Source organism: Rhinolophus hipposideros (assembly GCF_964194185.1).
Source record: "Rhinolophus hipposideros genome assembly, chromosome: 25".
NCBI lineage: Eukaryota > Metazoa > Chordata > Mammalia > Chiroptera > Rhinolophidae > Rhinolophus > Rhinolophus hipposideros.
In genome coordinates this window covers 21,270,155-21,293,820 of record NC_138071.1, presented here as the reverse complement: position 1 = coordinate 21,293,820, position 23,666 = coordinate 21,270,155, and the positions used below count along the sequence as shown (strand labels likewise).

The 23,666-nt window shown below is 37.7% G+C and overlaps 1 protein-coding gene across 1 annotated transcript in view; it reads left to right on the top strand.

Annotated features, from left to right (window-relative positions):
* KDM7A (lysine demethylase 7A) overlaps window positions 1–16,387 on the top strand; it is a 68,507-nt gene extending 52,120 nt beyond the window's left edge. The window contains exons 11-20 of the mRNA XM_081038614.1: window positions 664–753; window positions 5,339–5,548; window positions 7,045–7,169; window positions 7,372–7,526; window positions 8,715–8,812; window positions 9,312–9,460; window positions 9,585–9,793; window positions 11,142–11,227; window positions 13,283–13,556; window positions 14,103–16,387. Coding sequence (XP_080894740.1) covers window positions 664–753; window positions 5,339–5,548; window positions 7,045–7,169; window positions 7,372–7,526; window positions 8,715–8,812; window positions 9,312–9,460; window positions 9,585–9,793; window positions 11,142–11,227; window positions 13,283–13,556; window positions 14,103–14,197 — 1,491 coding nt within the window. The 3' untranslated portion in view covers window positions 14,198–16,387. The remainder of the gene's footprint in view (window positions 1–663; window positions 754–5,338; window positions 5,549–7,044; window positions 7,170–7,371; window positions 7,527–8,714; window positions 8,813–9,311; window positions 9,461–9,584; window positions 9,794–11,141; window positions 11,228–13,282; window positions 13,557–14,102) is intronic.
* Window positions 16,388–23,666: the final 7,279 nt, after the last annotated feature.

Below are 23,666 nucleotides of genomic sequence, written 5' to 3'. Positions count from 1 at the left end.
ATTCAGAGAGTAACTTGCCCAAGGTAACTGGCGGAGCTAGGACTTACACCTGGGTCTCTGTGACTTCAAAGCCTATGTACTTATCCCTCTGCTAGACTTCTGTAAAAACCGAAGGAAAAGGAGGTCAAGGTTCAAGCAGAAGCTCTCTGTTTTCACTAAAATGTGGTCTAGTTGTTTGCATTTGAATCCCACCTCCTCCATGAGGCCATCCCGGATCTCCATTTGGAATCAGGGATCTCCATTTGGAATTAGTACGTCCTTCCATAGCATATGTCTTGTGCCAGGGGACTAGGATTATTTCAGTGCCTGTGTTCGCCTTTACAGCACCTTATGTATTGTGAATTAAATGTTAGGCTTCATTAGTTACTTCACTAATTACAGTAGTAGTTAGAATAGTGGACTTTGAGGTATAGAGTATGAGGTTGCTACCCAATAATTCTCTGGGAGACAAGTCTATGCTTAACTCAGACTAAGAAGATTTTATAAGTTAATGAGAGTCTCCTTAGAAGGTATCGCACTAACATGAACTCTGAGACTTGCGTTATTAATATTTAGCTATGTCTTTAAAATCTAGAGAACCTGAAAATTGGTTTAATAAATTCGTTTTTACATATTAAAGTGTAAGTAACTTTGGTTGTGTTTTCTTTGTTAATCCAAATACAGCTTGTATCCGAACATGCCTTTGAAATTCCAGACAATGTTAGACCTGGACATCTTATTAAAGAACTTTCTAAAGTAATTCGAGCAATAGAGGTAAGAGTAGAAACTCATCTACATGCCTGTTACTATCTGCTTTGAGAAGCAAATTGATCTACCACCACACTACAGAGCATTTGAGAGCTCTTATGTTAAAAAACATAGAATGAGCTAAGTCTTAGAAACAGTCTCAGGTTTTCAGGCTTCTAAAGCCCTAGAGAGAAATTAGAATATTGTAGTATAATGAAATAATAAAGAAACAATTACCAGGTTACTTTAGGATACTCTAATAATGAAAACTACGGAAAAAACCGAAATGTTCTGATCCAGTTCAGCTATCTGGAGATGAATCCATGTTGAGTAATTAGATAAAGAGAGGAGATGTAATGTGAGTCGAGCTAGGTGAAGCTGGGTTGGAAAGGCGGATTTTAGTGGGGTGGGGCAAGGAGATGCACTTGATTGGAAATATTAGAACAACTTGGTTAGGTACATGCCCTTTGATAAAAGTCCACAAAATCCGAGATTAGATTTTAATTTGTTAATTAGCAGCTATTCAGAAGAAAGGAAGTCTCAAAGTAATTATTCAGGAACATGATTCTGTTGGTGTCTAGCTTGAACTGAAAGGAGAAGTGAAGAAATTAAGTGGAGAAATGAAGTAATTTAACAGCTTAAATTAGATCTGTGTTTGGGGAATGGAAAAAGGGATACATCTAAGAAATAATAAAATGCTGGGTTTAATATTCTTGGACAGAATCGTTCACGTAATTCTCAATATGTCCAGATAAAATAGAAAAATGTTTTTTTTTTAAAGTAATAGTAATTGCATATAGATTTTTAATTAAGTCATATAGAATCATAAGTATGTATGTTAATGTATAATAAATACATAAATCTCATATGTAACAACCCAACTTAAGAATAAACTCGAGAGGTAGGGGTCTATTTGAAAAACTATAAATCTTAACTGAGGGAAGTAAAACAATAGTTGAATAAATGGGGGTGTCACTTCTGAAATACATCAACCCCAAATTAATATTACAAATTTTAAATGGTGAAATATACCTGGAAGAATATTGGACAGAAATAGCCAACATAGTATTTATTTTTTCATTGAAGGGTAGGGAATACATAAGGCAGCAAGATGACCAGTAGAAAAATGTGCGAAGAAAACATGTTATTTCACTAAAGAAGAAATTAAAATGGCCAATCCAATAAAAATATGAGAAGTAATCTCAAAATGTGAAAAAGTATTTAAGCACATTTTGCCAAATAATTTATGATTTCATATGATCGTTTATCAAATTGGCAAAAATAAAATTCTATATTCAAGCCCTGATGGTAGGAGTATAGATTAGTTTATGCTTTCTGAATATTACATCCCTTGATCTAGCAGTTTCACTTTAATAAGGTAAATATGAAGATTCCAATTAAACTTGGTAGAGTGAACATACTTGCTTACCACTATCACCTCTTGGGACCAAAATGATAGCAAAAGAGTAAAAAAAGACATTCCTGAAAACAAAGAGAATAATAGAGATGAAGATTCTAACAAAGTTTTAGAAGCTGGAAAGGAAATGCACAAGTGATAACTGATTTAGCAGACCAAAGAGCTGACCCCTGTGTGGGCAAGACCAGGAGCAGGTCTTATTTGTACAGAACCTTCAAAAAGCTCAGGAGTTAGGGACACTGGGACCCTCTGAATATGAGAAGGGAGATGAGACTGAAAACAGATTTGACTAAAGGTCTATTTCAGACACGAATTGATCTCCAAATCCCTGCCTTAACACATGCAGAAAACTAGAGCTTTACTTGTTTGAGAGGTTAAACTTGAGACCTCTTAAAGGTTGGGACACTGAGTCCAGCTGAGGGAGATGAAATGGGTGCCATACTGAAAACAAGAGGATTAAGTGACAGTCTACATAGTGAATGACTCTTCTCCCACTTGACTCCCCAAACGGTGGCAGTCTGGCCTCTACCTCCCTGGCCCAAAAGATGGTCTACTGGTACGGACGACTTGAAACCTTCCAATGGAACAACCCAGACAGATCTCTACAGTGAAACCTACCCCTTGAAGCCTATCCCCAAAGCTCCATTCACACAGAGTTCCCAATTTGCTTTTTCTTTTTACATAAAGTGAAATGTAAGAAACAATTTGTGTTTTGACAAATGTATATCCTGTATAGCCAAGATTCCAGTTGAGATATAAATCATTTTTATCACACCACAATGTCCTTTCTTGCCCCCTTCTAGTCAATCTTTGAATACCATAGGCCACCACTGTTCTGACGTCTGTGGCTTCCTTCATAGATTAGTTTTGTCTGTTCTTGAATTTCAGATAAAGGTAATTGTTGAGCATACACTCTTTTGGTGTCTGGCTTCTTTCACTCACGTTATGCTTTTGATCTTCATCCATGTTGTTGCATGTGTCAGTAGTTTTATTGCTGAGTGGTACTACTGAGTGAATATACCACAATTTGTTTTCTTCTGCTGATGGATATTTGGATTATATGCAGATTTGGCCATTATGTTTATATGTCTTTTGTGTTGAGTATATGTTTTCATTTTTCTTGGATAAATACCTGGGAATAGAGTTGTTGAGTCACAGGGTTAGTAAATTTTAACTTTGTGAGAATCTGCCAGTTTTCCAAAAATGGTTGTACCATTTTACATTTTACACTCTCAGCAGTAATGTGTAGGCATTGTAGGTAGGTAGTCCCTATTCTCACCAATATTTGGTGTTCTCAGTCTTTTAATTTTTGCCATTCTAGAGAGTATGAAATATTGTTTCATTGTGGTGTTAACTTGCATTTTCCTGAAGATTAATGATGTTGAGCACCTTTTCACGTGCATGGCATTTGTGTGTCTTCTCTTAGGAGGTATTTGTTTGAATTCTTTTTTAATTAAAGTTTATTGGGGTGACAATTGTTAGTAAAGTTACATAGATTTCAGGTGTACACTTCTGTAATACATCATCTATAAATCCCATTGTGTGTTCACCACCCAGAGTCAGTTCTCGTTCCATCATATATTTGATTGAAATTTTTGACCATTTAAAAAATTGTGGTTTTTTTTTTTAATTTATTTGTAGGGAGTACATTATACATTCTGGGCACAAGTTCTTTGTCATTTGACAAGCATTTATTCATATATATGTATATATATATGTATATATACATATATATATACATATATATGAATAAACACTTGTATATATAATACATATAATAGTCAATATTTGCCCACAACCTATGGCTTATCTGTTCATTATCTTAAAGGTAGCTTTTGATGAGCAGAAACTTTTAATTTTGAAGTTCAATTTATTCTTTTTCTTTTATGTTAGTGTTATTTTGTGTTCTCCTTAAGAAGTCTTTGTCCACCCCAAGGTCTTGGAAATACTTTCTATTTTTTTTCTAAAAGCTGTTACATTTAGGTAAATGGCCAATCTTGAATTTTTATGTATAGAGTAAGGTAAATCAAGACATTTCCCCCCCATATGTTTTTCGAGTTTTCTTAGCATCATTTGTTGAAAACAATTTGCTGTTTAATGCTTCCTTTTTAAAATGTACAGAGAGCCCAGAAGAGTTTTGAAGATACAGACCAAAAATAAAGGAGAAAAAATATTCAAAGGAAATAATAAATAAGCCTTCAGTCCAAAACCCAAATATAATTGATATCCTCAGGAGAAAAGAGTAAATATTGCCTCCATGAAAAAAGGACAGGAGGCTATAACAAAGGAATATTCAAAGAAGAAAGAAAAGGGGTTCTTGGAAATTAGAAATGTAATAGAAAAATAATAGAATGGTTGGAAGATAAAGTTGGGAAAATTTCCCATGAAGATTAAAAAAAAGAAATAGGACAGAAAAAATAGGGCATTTTATACAGTCATCATCAAAATAATAGAGGCTCCAGAAAGAGATACCAGAGAAAATAAGATTATCAGAGGAATAATCAAATAAAATGTTTTATAATTCAAGGACACACTTTCCAGATTGAGAGTCCTACAAAATGCCCAGTATAGTGGGTGAAAAAGATCTATGCCAAAGCACATCATGGTCAAATTTTAGAATACATGTAGTAAGTATATCCTAAAAAGCATTTGGGAAGATAATGTGGGTCATACACAAAGAAGTAGGAATCAGAGTAATATCAAATTTCTCAACAATAATGCTGCAAACTAGAAGACAGTGGTTGCCTCTGGAGAATGGGAATTGGGATGGGGAAGGGTAGACTGCTACTTTTCATCATATGCTTATAGAATTTTAATTTTCAAAACTACATAGGTGTGTGAGTTTGCTTTAAAAAGCAATTATTGATTTATACAACTGTGTTAAGTGAAAGAATGTTCATCATAGCAAAGAACTGGAAACAGCCTAAATAGCTACCAGTAAGGATTAGGTCCATCAGTTACGCTGTATCTATACAGGGGAGTACTGCACAGCCTTTAAAGTGATACAGAAAATCAGAGATATGTTCACGGTATATTACATGGGGGAGAGAAGGAATAAAGATCTCAGCGAATCTGTTGGAAGATTTGGTCTTTGTGTTTATGAGTAGTTTTTGTTTTCTAAAATATTTTTATGGCTGATTACTCAAGTATGTATATAGCCTTGTCATAAAAATACTCTGAATTTAATTCTTAAAGGAGGAAAACGGCAAACCCGTTAAATCTCAGGGAATTCCTACTGTGTGTCCAGTTTCAAGATCCTCAAATGAAGCAACTTCCCCATACCATTCCCGACGAAAGATGAGGAAACTTCGAGATCATAATGTTCGAACTCCTTCTAACCTAGACATCCTGGAGCTCCACACAAGGGAGGTCCTCCGAAGATTAGAGATGTGTCCATGGGAAGAGGCAAGTATTGTTTCTTGATTACAAAAAGAGACTTGGCTGTTCCTTCAAGTTCTTTAAAGGGTAATAAAAAGAGAACAGTCTGATCATTCTTGTTCTCTCATCTTTGCTTATTTAGCATTGTAGGGATCAATGGTACTTATGCCCATGACGGGGCGGTGCTTCAGTTTTCCAGGCACCAAGGTAGGAGTAGGATGACTTGGTCTCATTCGTTCGCTGACATGTTTACTAAGTGCCATGCTCTCCTAGGCTCTGGAGGAGATACCAGAGTGAGCACACTTAAGTCACTGCCCTTGTGTAGCCTCCATCCTAGCTCAGGTTGGAAGGATGGGAGGCAGGGACATATGTTAAAATAATATAATTTCAGGTAGTAAGTGTTATAAAGGGAGCCAAAACAATAGAGCAATAGAGTAAAGGGGATTGGGATGGCCGGCTACTGTAGCTGCTCAGTGGTGACATCTGGACTGATAAATAATGGGAAAAAATCAGATGGATACACAGATTTGAGGCAAAGTGTTGTGAGCAGAGGGACGAGCAACTGCAAAAAGCCTATTCCTGACCCAATAGCATCACATGGGTGACAGGGAGACTGGGAGACTCTTAGGATAAACTCATTCAAGTTTGAGAAATGCTGCCTAATGGACAAAGGGAGAGTGGGGGTGTAGGGGCAGTAACGAGATCAATGTAGGGCCTTTGTAAAACATGGTAATGAGATTTCAATGTGAGCCGTATCGTCCATAATTTTGCATCTTAAGTAGAGTATAGGCATAATTTAAAATGAACAAGATAGAGATATCAGAATTAAAGTACTTTGAAAAGTTATATAGAAATTATAACTTTCTTAAAAATTTAAAAGTGTATGTAATTGTATTTATACTGTTTGAAGATTTTGTTGTTATTCTAAATCTCCTCAACACATAGCCATCTGGGAAAAGATTTAACATATTATGAAATGTTCTGTTTATTATCAAAGAAAAAGATTACCCCAAGAAGGAAGTATTCTTCATGTATTAAAAACCAGCTGCTGTGTGCCTTACGTCCCACGGTGGCCTTTGTTCCTAGTGATAGCAGTCTGGTGATGTGTAAGTTGCTGCCTGTGCCTGGCAGGGGCACTAGGCATTAGGTCGGGGATAGTGACTGGGAAGGACCCAGCAGCTAGGATTTCGTCAGAAAGAAGCAAGGGAAAGAGAATTAAAGTACATTAAGTCAGTGTTTCTCCAGCTTTCCAGCTTTTCGGCTTTCTGCAGGAGTGAAGTGTCTTTCTTTTTATTTGTTTTATGCAAGTTTTACATTCTGCTTTATAGAATGTGTGTTACTGTTGATGGCTCTATGGAGAGACGAACCACATCCTGCTTTGTTTTTAGGAACCATTTAGTTTTAGTGCCACACCACTGTGTGTTTCCTGGCCAAGCAGCCACCGGGGGAGGAAGTACCCTGTATTTCTTTAGTCAAGAGACTAAAGGGTAGAGGTTAAATAAGTTCTCTTTTTATACTTGAAGGACATCTTGAGCTCTAAACTGAATGGAAAATTCAACAAACATCTCCAGCCATCTTCCACGGTACCTGAATGGAGAGCGAAAGATAATGATCTACGATTACTGCTGACAAATGGGAGAATAATTAAGTATGTAAACCAGCCCAGAGTATCAAACAGATTAGTTTCCAGGGGATTCCCTCTGTTCACTTAATCCCTAGTCCATACTGTTGCACAGCTGACTGAAATATGGGGAAAGTGTCTCAATGTCCACACTCTCTGCAAATTAAGGGTCCTGTTTGGCTGCGCAGTTGCTCTATTTTCTGATGATTATTTTTCCTCCGATATACAGAGATGAAAGACAACCCTTCGCAGATCAGAGTCTTTATACAGCAGATAGTGAAAATGAAGAGGATAAGAGAAGGACAAAAAAGGCAAAAATGAAGATAGAAGAGAGTTCAGGAATAGAGGGGGTGGAGAATGAAGAATCTCAAAAACCACTTAACAGTATGTTTGTTTTAATGGTCATTTTACAGATCTGTTCATTACTAATGTGATAATATGCGAAGTAACGTACTAATTTTAAAGTTCTTAGATTTATAGTAGTAGGATTGAAAATGCTTGTATTTCTAGTACTCGTTTGAGAAATCAGAAGTATTTCTGAGTAGTTTAGCCGTGAGGGAAATGCTGAACGTGAATGCCAAGAGATATGGAGCACAGGGAAGGTGTTATTAATGATGGGACATGTGCATGTCAGTAAATTATTCAAGAGTCACATGAAAGCTCATGCATTTTATGGGCCTCTGCTCCAAATAAGAAAACAATTGCACGTTTAATGCAATTTTACAAGTAATTTTAGCTAACGTGTATATGGTTTTCAGAATTAGGAGACATATAATTGGTTGATCTGAAGCTATTAGTAATCCATGTATTGTTTTACGATTGTAAAACAATCGGCCTGTAATTGGTTATTAATTTGTTATCATCAGTGTGACAAATAGTAACACCTCTTCCGATTGGAGGTCTTTCTTTGAACAAAGTCTTAATTTCTCACCATTTTTCAGGGCCTCTACATACCCTTCTGTTTTAATCCAGATAATTAATATTATTGAATCCATGTCGAATACCTCAATTACTGCTAATTCTGGGTATATTTGGTATTGCTGTAGTTGGTAACTGCATTTGTTCACATGCCAGGGAAAGGTGGCTAATCAGTGGAATTCATCCAACGGTTGCTAAGTGGTAATACCACGTGGAAGAGAAAGGCAGTGTTAGGGCCCAGTGTGTAAGTTTGTTGAATTCACTATTTACTTGAATGCTTTTTAGGTTTAGGAGAGTTACCTTTTTGTTTTTTCTTGAGAGAAATAATGCGAAAGGGAAAGTGAAAAACATCTTATAGCTTATTTTAATGTTGAAGGTTTTTTTCTAGAAAGAAATATTAAAATCTTTTCCAAACAAGGAATATATAATTATGTTTAAAAAATTCCAGAAATGATTTTAGAATACACTTCCATCTATATCCTGGTCAATTAGGGAGAAAGTCCTTGGGGAAAGAAAGAAATGAAGAAGGCATAAGCAGTGAAAAAGGAGGCTAGAACAGGAGCGATGGAGCCATCATGAGACTGGACGGACTTTAGATATCATCATGTTGATAGAATTCTGATGACCATCTCTTTCTCTTTTTCCCCATCCCAGGGTTTTTTACAAGTGTGAAATCAGAACTCAGGAATCGATCATCAGAATATTCTGATATTTCTGATTCAGAAGACTCTGGACCTGATTACACTGCACTGGTAAGCCCCAAAGCCTGTGATTTGTGCATTACTTGATGGAAAGATGAACACCCACTTTCTTTCACCTAGGAGGAAAGTAAATGACAGCTTTTCCCAAAGCCTGTGTCTCTCTGACCTTCATAGCACAAGGCTCTAGTGGTGGTATTACACATGTGCCTGCACACGTGCGCACACACACACACACACACCATCATGTGACTACATTTGATAAACATAGCTTTTGTCTGATTTTGGAAAGGGTGGAGGGAGATACCGTTCTTATGTTTCTCATAGGTTTATATTTCATTTTACCTTAAAGAAAACCTGTACTGTGTGTTTTTTACTAAGAAACCATGTTACTATAGTTATTAGAGATTTTCACTTTTTCATATGAAAGAGAAATAATTCCATGATAATTAAGATTCTGATTTTCCCTAGATGGATGAAGTATTTTTTGCTAGTTTGTACAACTTGGTCAGATTTCTTATATAGCTTTGCTTCCATTTAATTATTATCTCAGAAAAATAATTTTACCACTGAAGAGTCTGAAAGTTCAGGTGATGAAAAGAAACAAGAAATAACATCAAACTTTAAGGAGGAGTCTAAGGTGATGAGGAACTTCCTTCAAAAGAGCCAGAAGCCATCTAGAAGTGAAATTCCAATTAAAAGGTAGGCTTGCTGATGGTAGTAGTCTCATGATACTGTGATAGAAAGGATACAAAAACTCTTTTTTTAAAACTTGACCAAAATATCATTAGAATAAATAGGCTCTTTCTGTTTATCTGCTCTTTAGGGAATGTCCTACCTCGACGAGCACAGAGGAAGAAGCTATTCAGGGCATGCTGTCTATGGCAGGGTTGCACTATTCCACATGTTTACAAAGGCAGGTACAAAGCACAGACTGCAGTGGTGAAAGGAACTCTCTCCAGGGCCCCAGCAGCTGCCAGAGCAGTAAGCACGAGGTTGGGCAGCTGTATCGCGATGATAAACCAGTGGGATGTGGTAAGAAACATACATTATCAGTCTCTACAAAGTAACCCATGACCCCCAATCTAATAGCTCTATAATCCCAGTGGAGTTTAGAGATTCTGAATAAGAACTGTTCATGGCACGTTTTTAGTGGGAAATGGTACTAAGCATATTGGCCAAAAAATACATAATGTTAACAAATTATGTAAGATGCAAGTATAAGAACGCAAAACGTAGATTAACTGGGATTGAGAGTGTGTGTTCACCAGCATGATTTTATCATTACTATTGAAAGATTGTATTATTTCCTTTTCATAAGTTCATCAGAGTGGAAAGAATGTTGGGTGCTTTAAATGGTCTGCTAAATTTGAACAGTTAACCTTTTTTCCTTTTATGGGAGGGAAAACAAGTGTTGAACTGTTTCTGACTGAGGATGTTCTTTCGCACTTGTAAAGGAAGTATTAGGAAAGAGAGAAGACTTGATGGCAATGTCAGTGAGGCCACATAGTGTTTTCTTCTCTGTGCCGTTAGTGAACAATTTTGTTTCCCTAACTGTCTGAGGAGGACCAGGGAAAGATGGTATTTTGTTAAATGTCTATTAAGCAATGTGTTTGTTCTCACATAGTTAAATGTCAGCTGTGTACCAGGAGTTTGACATCCATTTCACTTAATTCTTGAAACAACATTTTGGTGTAGGTAATATAACTATAGATAAGGAAATAAGATTTAGTGAGGTTAATTTAACTTGCCTATACTTATATAGCTAGTGCTCAGTAATGTTGGAATTTGAACACAGGACCATCTGATCTCAAAAATCTTATTATATTGTTTAAGAGGAAACTGAGGTTTAGAGGATTAAATAACTTAACCTAAAGAAGCATTGCTAATGGAAGAGCTCAACTGCAAATCTAGGCCTGTCTGACTCTCCACTATCCCGTTGTGTCTCCCTGTCATCTCTTTGGTCCCTTGAAAGGAAAGCTTCTATGGAAATACTGCAAAATTCAGGCAAACGTATGCCTTTATTCTATATGGGAAGATATATCATTTTTAGAGAGAGTGTATTGCATTTGGTTTTACATCTACAACAGATGGCCATAGAATTTTACTCTAGGTCTTCTAGCATCTGGCACAAAACCTGTCATATAAATGACAGCCTTTGAGAGAATTGAAAGAATTAACATGTAAGATGGTGAGCTGGTGACTGTTTTTGAGAGGGGAAGGAGTGTGCTGAATGTGTATGAATAAATATTTAAACAGTTAGCATACTCATTTTTTAATAAAATACCAATACAAATTTGCTTTCAATTTTAAGCATTTGGCTAACTTTGTTCTTTTAAAATTAAGCTTGTGTGAAGGTAATTGAATTCAAACTTCTCTTTAGGATACCATGTCAAGACTGAAGATCAAGACTTGAGGAGTTCTTCCTGGATTAAACAATTCGATACAACTTCCAGATTTAATCTTCAGGTATAGTCAAGGTTTGAAACATGAACAGGAGATTTAGAATTGTCATTAACTCTGTTTTGGCTTTCTTTTTTTCCCTTTTTTTTTTCAATTGCAGCTAGTTATCAACCACTAGATTTAGGAAGGTAAAAATTACAATTAAATGCACATTTGAACAGCTACCCATTTTTAGAGATTCTGATATAATGAGTATACAGAGCTCATGGGTAGAACGTGATCTTGAAAAGAATAGTTTATTCAAGGAAGTAGTTAAAAACTAGTGTCAGCTAACACCGTTCGGTTATGTCCAGTTAGAATGAAACATGAAAGGAAAGAGAAGTACCAGAGGATCTCTTTTTGATCTCTGACATTGTTTCTCAAACATTTTTAGATACTAAATTTCTTAGGGAATTAGATGAAAATTATAGATTTCTCTTTCCAGAAAAATGTTCATCATAAATATTGGAATTTTGCTTGTATTTTCTCATAGTTTGCGTCCCACCCCCACCCCAGACCACCCATTGACTCCAGATTAAGAATCCCTGCTCTAAGAGAAGAAACTTTATGTCTCAGGTTCCCAGCATAGTAATGCTTACACCAAACAAAACGAACCCAAAGTAGGTTTTTTTAAAAATAAAACTTTTACAATAGCACCAAGCAAGGAAAGCGATACGAACTTTTGCTGCAAATCTTGGAAAATGACAACCAACGAAAGAGTCAAAATTCTTATGTGGCAGAGGGGTCCCTAAACCTAGACCCCAAGCATACTGCGTAGTGGAATCATGGGTGGTTTTTATTTTCTTCATTTGGCTTATCTATATTTTCTAAATATTTATCAGGTTTACAGTAAGAGCCAAGTTTTTCTTTTTAAGGCAAAATTTTGAGTGTACAAGTTGTTTTAATGGAAGGATATGCTCTAAGATCTAAGAGTCTTAAGATCAAGTGAGAAATCCCTTAATTGTTAAAATTCACTTATTCAATATATGATTTTATAGTGCCTCACTGTAGCTGGTCATGAAGTTTATAACTTTACTAGCATTATAGGATTCTGTATGAAAAGTAGCTACTACTGAAATCTAGCTGTTGTTTTTATAGTTGTCTTTGAAAATAAAGAAGTAGAGGATGGATGATTAGCATGCTCACCTTAGAGACAACCAAATATCTTTTGTCTGTAATCTAGAGAGAGATTATATAAAGAGGCATGTCAAATCATAACAGTTGTTTCTTCAGGCTCAGGCATATTTGAAAGATTAATTTAAAGCAAGTCTGTGTTTAATGCTGTTTTTAAAACTTCCTTGATCATTACAGAATCCGCGATATACAGAAATGGTTTAAAAGAAAATCACAGATATATTTTACATCACACACACACACACACACACACACACACACACACACACAAAACTAGTTTTACGAAACATTGTGTCTGCAGTATGCTCTTGTCTTTTCAAGTTTATCTTTTCCTTTCTCATTTCAATTCTGGTCTTGACCCTCTCCATTTATTTCAGGACCCACCCATCAGTAGATTGTTTTTTTCCTGACAGTTCACTCAATAATCTTAAAAGACTGAAGGAAGAATTGTTAGAGAAAAAACAGACTTGGGGCTCAGGATCTAGGGATTTTTTTCTTTTTTAGCAAGCAACTTAAATACAGATGAACGTTACAGAAGTTGGGTTCTAAAAATGATAGTACATTACACCATGAGAGATATTTGGGAACTGTGACAGGCTGAGGAAACAGTAAGTCCACATCTTCCATGGCACATGCTCACCGAGTTCAGGATGGCTTGTTGAAATTATGTTCGTGTTCTCTCTCTCCCCTCCTCTTCCCCATATATAAAGCTTTCTTCTTGACTTAAGTTATGCTGTAACTTCAGTATTTGAATCTTTCAGAGCTGTTAGGTTTTGGGATGAGATAGCCATCATGAAGGGTGGTCTTCTCTGGCCACTACATGTGAAGAAAACCAAAGTTCACTTGTGTATTTCTTCTCTCTCTTGCTAATGCATAGAGAGGTTAAATACTTCACTTTTCTTAAAGGAACCTTAAAAATTCAGTCTTGTTTTCATTTTTCTCCGTTAGGATCTAAGTAGAGGCCAGAAATGCATCAAAAAGGAAGGTTCGTCAGAAATGAGTCAGAAAATACAAAGTAGGAATTCTGTGGACAGCAGTGGTTCAAGCCCTCAAAATGGGAAGTATATGCAGAACTCGAGCTCACTTTCGGGGCCGTGCCAGATAAGTAATGACAGTGGAAGCCCAGAAAGGCCGCTTGCTGAAACTTCCTTTTCAGTGCCCCTTCATCCCACCAAGAGACCTGCGTCAAATCCCCCGCCTATCAGCAACCAGGCAACAAAAGGTAACTTTGCACTCTGTACATCACGTGTATTTCTGACAGTGGATTTTGGCGAGTGGGGCAGTCTGAGGCACTGGACGGTACAGTGATCACAGTGTGTGCGGGTTACTATGGGGACAGCAGAAGGACCCAGAGTGGCTGTCGGGAGGAGGTAGTTCCTAAGAAGGATGATAAGGGTTAGCCAGGCTGAGTAGGGGGGAGTGACAGGACAGACAACACTGAAGGAAAGTGACACTAGTACGACCCACCATACAAAGATAAGAAACAGTATGTGGGGTGTTTGTGAAATTGCAGTCAGTTTTGTTGCTGAAGCAGTTTGCTGCAGAATCTGGTGAGAGCTCATGTTGAGGAGACAGGCAGGGATCAGCCGGTGGGGGCCACGTTCTCCGAGGAGATGGAAGCGTTTCAACAGTGGGGTTCCGGCAGTGTGACTTTGCCCTCAGAACAGCTGAAAGCCTTGCTTACCAGAGCCCGCCCTTTACGTCTCGCAGGTCCTGGATGCCAAGTATGATTTTCATTATCATTTACACTGCTGTTGCTGTTTTATAGGTAAACGTCCAAAAAAGGGAATGGCAACAGCCAAACAACGTCTTGGGAAGATCCTTAAGTTGAACAGAAATGGCCATGCACGTTTTTTTGTGTGACGGAGCTGCTGTTGGAGCCACTCTTCCCTTTGGAGACCAGTGTCGGGGGTGCGGGAGCCTGGAGCTTCCGCCGTGCATGTAGAGAACACCGCCTGAAGAACAAAATGAACCTGATGCTGCATTTTCACTGTGCCACACCCACTCAGCAATAACCATTTGGACCTGGTGGGGGAGAGGAAGAAGGAGGGTGGAACCTTAAAAGGAGACCTTGAACTGGAAGGGGTCTCCTGTCAGGGCTTGAATTTCATTTTGTTGTTGGTAGTGTGTTGATTTATTTTCAGTGGTAGGGTAAAGAATTATCAATAATTTATTTAACAGATTTTTTTTTAAAGTTAACAGCTTTTAAATTCTTTCTTTTTTAAAGCTATTTATTTGGAAGATTTCTGGAGAAATATCTCACTAATTTAGATTTAAGAATGTGAAGGTTTTTAAATTATTTTTGATAGTGTGTGTGTTACATGTGGGAAGAGCCACGGTAACCGTAACTAGTCTGGACTCTTTAAATTTGATATTCAGGTTAAAGTCTTAAACAGGGATTTGATGCATTAATTATTTTAAATTAAGATGTATATGAAAATCATTTTATTTTATATATTTCATGTTTTTTATAAGCTATTAGCTTCGCTTTTGCTAACATCCAAGGTGCGTACTGTTATCCAGGTTGACCTAATATCCCACTTCCCCTCTGCACTCCTGACAGTTGTGACCACACAACAAGACTTCTCTTTGCAGGGAAACACTTTCATAGCCGATATGTAAGAGCCACATAAAAGACCCCACATTGCTCATTTCAGTTGACATTGCAATTTTCTTCTAAATAGAAAAAAAGGCTTCTTGCATTTTCATTTTTGCCGATGATATCTGGGTCCCAAAGAGAACAGCTTTAATATCTTTTTCCTACTCATGGGAAAAGTATTATAAGTTTGGTTAAATTGCCATATTTGTAGTTTTTCAAATACATTTGTAACTACAGAGGGCCTTCTTCATACTGCTGGTGTTGGAGGGCAGGGCCAACACCTGCCATGGAGGTTATATTTTATGACAATTTTACTCTGTGTACCTAATTTGTTGGAAAATATGATTTGACTTAGTTTATTCAAATCTGCATAATAGGCCGTAATATAATAGGACTATACTATATTAATTGTATAGAAGCAAGCATGTTGGAGTAGATATTTTGTGGTGTGTGTGTGTTTAGTTTTTTATTTCTTAACCTTCTGAAGAATTATTTAAGACATGAATTTGGAGTAAAATGGGTGCTTCTTGCAGTTTCTTCCATCTGTCCTAACTTAGCCAGTGCATTTGAGGATAAGTATCTGGTTGAGCTTTAAGGTAATTAATCATTTATCTCCTCAATGCACAATGTTTACTAAATGCCAGTTGCTAATAATAGCTAATATTTTTCTTTGTTCCCCTCATGGCATAAAAATAAGTGATTTCTGGGAGTGGGGTGGAGATACTTTCAATTCTGACAATAGAGCATTTTACAAGTTCCTACAAAGAAAACATAGACAAATAAGATCGAATTTATTTTTGTGGAGAATAAATATGGCCATATTATGGACGTGCTTTTTTTTACTCAGCAAGGACTTTCCCTTCTATATTAAGTATCACATGTAGCTTAAGAAAAAAAAATACACCATCATCTATCATGGTTGCATTCAAATGTGTATTTTCAAAGAGATATTTCTTACTCTGTCTTCACTCCAGTATTTCATGGAATAAATATGAAACTGCTTATGAATTAGCCTTTTTGGTCCAAGTGTTTGGACCAAAGTCTGGGTCTTTCTGGGTGGCAGGAAGAATTTTTATGGAAATACTGTCTGTAAGTGGCCTACTTAAACTCTGTCTACATTATGCCAAAACTAGTTAAGAGATGAGTACAGTCAGTCATTTGATTGGTTATCAGATCCCAAATATCAAAAATTTGGGTCTGTTTCTCCCACCTTCCCCACATAATATACTACTGTGATGTTTTGGTTTTCTGTAGACACCATTTTGATATTGCAGTACATTATGTTTTTGTCTTGGTTTAAGAAATAAGAGTTGTAATTTCTTTTTTTCAGTTACATCATGATCTGGGTTCTTTTTTCTTTTCTTTACATTTTTCACAGCTCTAAGTATTTCTAATTACCCGACTTTTTTCTTTAGCTATAAAAATTAAAATAAAACAATTTATTTTTATGAATTAAAATTGTGGCCAGTATCCACCCTGTGTACTTAGGCTGGTAAATAGTAAATTTAAGTAACGTAGCTGGTATGTGGAACTTCTAAGTGAAGGTACTGTGGATTCATTATTGGCAGTTTTAGCCCACTAACTGGCTAAATTAAAAAAAGCTTTCAGTAAGGTAATAAATACAACCACTAACGTAGGATACATGTATCTTTTCCTGAATTGATAAAAATTCAGCCACTGGTCCAGTGACTTTCCTACTCTTGTGAAGTTACTGGCTGTGATGCATCCCTTCATCTCATGGAAATAACTGAATTTGGAGGTGACTACAGCCAGTATCTGGACTGAAGTGTAACAACCTTTCATCTTCCCTCAGTTTGATTTATAAACAATACTACTGTACAGATACTGCAACTTAGACAGACAGCAGTGGTGGCATTTAGCTAGTTATAAGCAAATACCATTATATGAAACAGAATTATGATTTAATACATGCAATTTTAATTGTAGCAGTTAATTTTCCTGTATTGATTCAAATAAGTGACTTCTGTTAACCTGGGATCCACTGTACTGTAATTCATACTGTCACATAATATAGTGCTCTCCAGTATTTAATGCTGTAAACAGTACAGAGCTGGCATTTATCATAGTTTAATATCCTTGAAATGCATTGAATTTCATAAGCATCAGATAATTTTTAAGCATACAAAATTGAAAATTCGGACTGAAATTTTATAAATTCAGAGAAAGCAAGCCCATCTTTATCAATACTTAAATACTTAGCTTGAATAGTGTTCTATTTTTTAATAATACTAATTATTCCCTTTTTAATGAACTCTACTGTATTCATATGAGATCAGCAGGTATTTGTCAAACACCTGCTATGTGCCCAGCACTACTTAGTGCTGTGGGGAAATACCAAGTTGAAGTGTGGTCTCTGCCCTTGAAGGTATCTTCTCCAGGAAATGAGCAGTGTCGTTTTCACTTCTAAGCAAACTTAAGCAAAAGAGGGCCCGTTCGTTTAAAAAAAGCATACCTTTATTAGTTTCAACTGAGATATACTATGCTGCTGTAGAAGCAGAAGTAAAAAAATTTTAATTTAAAAAATTTTAAAAGGCATTTCACAAGTTAATAATTTGATGTTGTAGTAATAGAGTCATGGTTTAACGTGGAAGAGAGCAGAAGACCTGGATTTTTGTCCAAGTTCTGCCATTTGGGTATCACCTGTGTGACCCTGAATAAGTCACTTCTTTGAGTCTTAGTTTTCTCATTTATAAGTTTGGAGAAAAATGCAGTTAAGAAAAACATAGAAAAGCATTCCTTAACTTATTAACACTTTATACTTGCAGATAATTTATCATTATTTAAATTATAACTGATAATGAATACACATTTATATGCATTTTTAAATGAAAACTATTACTTATAAAATTTGTTTTATGTCCAATGTATGCCCATGGCCTGCTACCTAAAAAATCTGAAGAATCTCTAAAAAGGTGCTGAATTAAAGTCAGAATCAGTGCTTGAAGTGAAAGGAAAAGTGGAATAGTTTATGGATAAGAGTGAGAATGTTTATCTTCAAGTAAGTAATGTTTATCCTCAAGTAATCATTAAGGTGATTTAAAGTAATGGAAATAGTTGTGGATTTTTCTCAAAGAGGAATTAGGATGGTACTGCTCCCGGGGTCTACGTACTCTTCAGGCACTAGATGGTCATGGAATTAAAATGATGGCAGCAACAACCCATAGAACTAGGGGGTAAAAGAAGGTGGTTCCAAAGATGGGAATCAACAGGCAGCTCAGTGCTGGCTAAAAATGATTTGCGGGGTTGAAACCACTGTGGTAGTGTAGGAAAGGAGACGGGGTGGGACATGGCCAAAAATGAAGATTCTTTCTGCTTTTTTCAAGAGACGCTCTCCATAGTGACAAGACTACTCCCTACAGAGTTCATGAGTAAGCATACAGCCCAGTAACTACTGCCAGAAGGAACTACTGCAGTGTGTCAGCATTTTACAATTACACATTGAGATGAGGGCTTAATAATGTTACTCTGAAAAGTTACCAGAAATTCAGTTTCCTCATTAAATATTAAGCTAATTGCTCCCTTCAAAAAGAGAAGCTAAAATCACCAGTCATTTTTGGATGCCCCAGACCTTCATTTTAAGCGATCTTGAGGAGGTTGAGCCTCAGATCTTTAGCTTAGGAAAAAAGTGTCACCGATTAGTAAAGGAGACAAATGAAACCCAGATAGGGCAGTGATTCGCCTGGGGTCACAGTGGATCCTAGACCTTGCGGGACCACATGTGTCCTACTAGCAGCCCCTGTTCTGTGATGCTATGTTGCCTCTGCTGTCCTCTCGTGGATGGTGTTGATACGCTTACTAGAAGCCAGGCGGAAAGAAACGGGAAGAAGTAATACACTCACTGCATTGCTGTTGGACTAAGGTCATTTTAATACTGTAGCCTTACTAAAATCCCCACCCTTATTTTCATTTGTTTTTCAGTGAACATCATGCCACAAATCAGATATCTGATACTCCTTAAATACATTTTTAAAATTAACATTCTTAAAAAGCAAATGCCTATTTCCAAAGCAATTAGCTTATGATTGACTGTGGTTTTATTATTTTATAGTATTTTTTTCCTCTTTAGTGGGTAGGGGAAAATAATACTCATTTACCTGCATTCTACCCCTCAGAGTCTCCCTCTTACCTTTCTTTGGTGCCCTCTCTAGTGTCCTAAAGCTTTGACTTAACAAGTACAACATTAAATTTTATGTTAAAACCTTTTGGAAACTGTATTCAATGATTCTTCCAACAAGTTTATCTGCTCTGCACTATTTCACTAATAAACCCTGGCTACCACGTAGCCCTTGACCTCCAAATAGTTTACCTATGCAAGACCTGTGACATTCTGAATTTACTTTTCCTTGTTTCCGAAAGCAGTCCTAAGTGGAACTTAATCATAAAGTTAAACCTTGCCTTCACCCAGTTTTATTTTGGCCATTTCCTTTTCAAAATGTCAGCTATTTTCCCCAAGATTTTTCACCAAAACAAGGATCAAAAGTGCTGGAATATATATATATATTTTGCAGGAATAAACCCAGACATACTCTTATATTTCTGTGGTGGATTTTGGTTGGTAACAGTTACCAGCATTAAGTGAATTATATAACGAGGAGTTAATTCCTTGCCTAGAATCATTTCTCCCCTCTGATTCATAAGTAACCTTTTATTTTTACAAAGCATACATATAACTTCCACACTATAGTCAGGGACCTGAGGTGTAACTTACTAAGTGAACCCCCAGGTTATTTTATCTTGCAAAAGAAACCTAAACCAAACTAAGGGCCTTACATTTATGGTTAGATTAAATCAAAAGCTATAACCTCAATTTTTCCCCAAACAGCTTCTGACTGCAAAAGCAAGTCATGCAGTTGTTAGGTATAAAATAGCACTGATCAGGAAATGCATTTGCATCTTTGCAGATGGTATTTCCTTCCGAAAACGCTTTTCTACTTTTAATATAAATTAAGCCATAACAGTTTGATGCTGTGGAAAGAGGGTGAAAAGGTTCATTTGAAGAGATTATATATGAATTTTCACATTTACTGTGAAATGTCTAACTTTGCCAGTGCTTCAGCAGGTTTTTTTTTTGGGGGGGGGAGGCGGGGTTAAGGGAGGTGATGGGATGGGGTAGTAATGATTTTAGGGGTTTCAAATCTGTGAAATTTGAAAAGGGGACAGTTGTTGGCTATGGTATTTACTAGTTTTGTAGTAAGGTTTTGCTAGCCTGACTGACTTTCCTTAACTGATTTTTATGCCCATGGTCCAAGGTGACTGTTACCCTTTCTTGCTTGGGGTGTCTGCGGAGTAGTGTCTTGTCTGTACAGGCAGTCAGCGGGTGTGCACACGTGTTCTTTGAAGCAGAAGCACACTGTGTGATTACGGAGTGGGGTGTGGCTGGGAAGTGGAATGCCGAAGCTTTAAGAGCATTTGTTTTTCCGATTCATAACAGTATTTCCCATCTTTTGCCTGCAGGCAGGGAAAGTGTACAGTATTTATTTTGTTTCTGTTTTAAATTTGTAAGTCTTTAAATAGCTTATGTTGGTTATTAGAGGGGAGGACAAGTGACTTGTTTAAAGTTGTATTTGGTATTCTTACTTTCCAATTTCTGTATTTTGAAATACTGAAATTAAAATTGTATTACTTCTGTTTTGATTTTTTTTTAGCGCTGTGTATTTTTGGCTCATTTTGTTTGAAAGTTTAAATGTTGAAAGTTGTATAAAATGTCTTTGAAAGAAAAATTTGAATTCTATATCCTATTCTGACTTTCTGTTCCCTTTTTCTGCTTATTGAATCATGGGAGAATTATTTTGAGTATGTGAAAAACTGTATCAAACTTAGCCTCCTGACTATTTCTGAAGATTTAAATATGAAGAGTAATGTGTCATATTGTTTTATTAGATGTATTGCTGGGGAAGCAATTGCTGACAGAGAGGAAAGTACACAAAAGGATAACTGGCAAGATGAGGCTATGTGTGGCCATGGCTGTGGGTGCTGCTGGTGGACATTTAAGAACATTTACTGTCCGCAACCTGGGCACCCGACACAAGTTGACACAGCTCCAGTACTGCTCTAGCACTGAAGCTACAGAAGTGAACATGACACAGCTCCTGTCAGGAGCGGGTGGTGGATGTGAAAGGCCCGGGAAAACGAGGCTGTCACCTGCCTGTCTAGGGAAGGTGGGAGTGGAAGTTCAAGTCTAGTGAGAAACATGAGTTCTGTTTTGGGCATTGTGCTTATGAGGGGTCTGAGAGCCAGGCCTGGGAGGAGCTGACTGTGGTGAGGCCTTGCCTTGAGGGAGGAGCCCGGACCAAGGAGGAAGGAGCATCGGGTGCAGCACTGCAGGCAGAAGAGGAGCCTGGGAGGAGCAGGAAGTGGGAGGAGGAGAAGGAGCCTAGGTCCAGATTTGTGGAAACCAAAGTGACAGAAGGACCAAAGGCCTCTGCTCTTGCTGTACTAATAACTGACAGAGTAGGTGGCCAGAGTGCACGCATTTAAATGCACCTCAACCGCTGTTGCAAGAGTGGTACCCAAAGCATTTTCATACCTCCTCTTTCTTACTGGCCTGCTTTCTTCCAGCTAATTGAAAACTAAATCTACACAAATCTGTTCTTTTGTAAAAATCTACATACTATCTGTCACCAGGACTGCGTTCCTTAGACTTTTAATCTGATTTTCATGTGTCCACCAAGCAGTTAGACTGAGATTACCATTGGGGTGTGGGGGTGTTACCCACCCCTCAATTTAGAGTGGGAAGAATCAGGTGCTATGTTGCAGATAGGCTTTTGAAAAGACTCCCTCATTATCTTTGTTTTATTCCATTGGAGTACATTCTGTGTACAGGGCATATTTTCAATTCTTCCTCACGATGAGCCAGCAAGGTAGAAGGTATTCTTCCCATCCTGCAGATGAAACGGAGGCTAGTAAATAATATGGCTAGGTTCACAGTGCTAATGAGTACAACTGCGATTTTAATCAAAAGCCTAATTCTGAAGGCCATGTCATTTCTTCTGAATTGTTTTTCTCAAATTATTTTGTTACACACTTTCAATTATTAAAAAGAAATAGATGGTCTTTAGAAATGATTTGTATTTTAAAATTTTTTGTAAGCATCCATTTTGGATTGGAAATGTATTTTCTTACAGAAGTTTTCTGCCATGCAACTAAACTTTGAGTCTGTCCTTTCCCAGGGGCTGGGCACACATGAAAGAATACTCTTTATTTTCTAGGATCCCACTTTCTAGTGAAGAACGGGTGGTAAACGAGGGACATGGATTCCCAGAATTCCCAGAGTCACAGAGCTAGGCTGTGAGAAGAGGCCATGCCTAGTGCACTCCTTCCACTGAATGTGGGCCCTGTGGGACAGCACAGCTGCCGCCCTTGCTGCTCTGCCACTGCCCTTCCCACACTGAAGCCTCTTCTGCCATCATTTTCTGCCCTTCAGCTCTGGGAAATGGATCAGCCCAGATAAGGAAGGAGAAAGAAAAGTCTCGTTTCTCTCTCTCTCGAGATTGGGTAAAAGAGAAAAGCAGAACAATGGGAAAAGAACTCTATCCATTTTGAGAATTCCATTTCTGTCACCTATTAAGATCTGTAGAAACTCATCAGTAGGGTGTTAGGATAGATGTTTGAAGTTCCTTTACAATAAAAAGGTAGTACGGGTTTTTCTTTAATAAGATAAACATTATATAGCTCACTTTGAACCTAAAACCTAAAATTTTTTGTAACTGCTTTGTAAACTTGAGTGTATATAAGTGTGCTTGCTTTGAAAATACAGAATAGTCATTGTTAATGTGTAAAACTACAAAACAGGTATCTAATTATGAAAATACTGTTTTCTACATAAAGGGGAAAAAAAGTGCTTCCTGAGAGCTACTTGATTCCACAGAGCAGTATTTTCAGAGCTCTGAAGCAGGACCCATCACGGGTGCTGTTGCTCTGCTCTAATTCCTAGGCAGTGTGATGTTCAGGGAAGGAATTGCTCAGGGTTTCCGCAGGGCTCACCTTGGAAGACAAAGCACACACAGCTGGCCTGGGCATGGACAAGGTGGTGAGTCTTTGGGCTGCCAAGGTTCCCAGCCAGGAAGAGGACGTGGGCCAAGAGCAGGGTGAGCCGAACATGAGTTCCAGGCTTGGTTCCTCGGCTCCAGATCAGTGTGTGCTGCTGGCAGGGGCCGCCTGATGGAGACACTGAACACTTTTCTATCTGATCCTAGATGCCCACGTTCTGTCCCAAATGTGCCTCAACAACCTTCAGTGGCCAAGCCGGATGCCCTGGTGCTCTTCTTAAACCATCCCTCTTCCCACCCCAGCCAGTGATTCACAAAGGCCTGTCAGTGTGTCCTAACGTGCCTTTAGCCCATCTTTTGATGGCCACCACCCACCACAGTCTGTTTAGGAGCTCTTAGGGTCAAGACCAAACTCCTTAACGTGTATCAGTCAGAGGTAGAGTCAACTGTAAGGGAAAGAAAACCCCAAACACTAATGGCTTAAACAAGATAGCAGGCATCCCAGGACTGGTGACTGCTTCACAGACTTGTCAGGGGCTCAGCTCCATTCTGTCCTGCTGGCCTGCCCTCTGGATCCAAGACGATCCAGCCAGAGAGGGGAGGAAGGGTGAAGCTGTAGTCACTTTATAATTTCTTTATTCTTGAAAGTCTTTGGAAGCCACGAAAACAACCCCCTAATGTCTGGGTGACCTTGAATCCCTCTCAGTTAAGTCTCAGTCTTTTC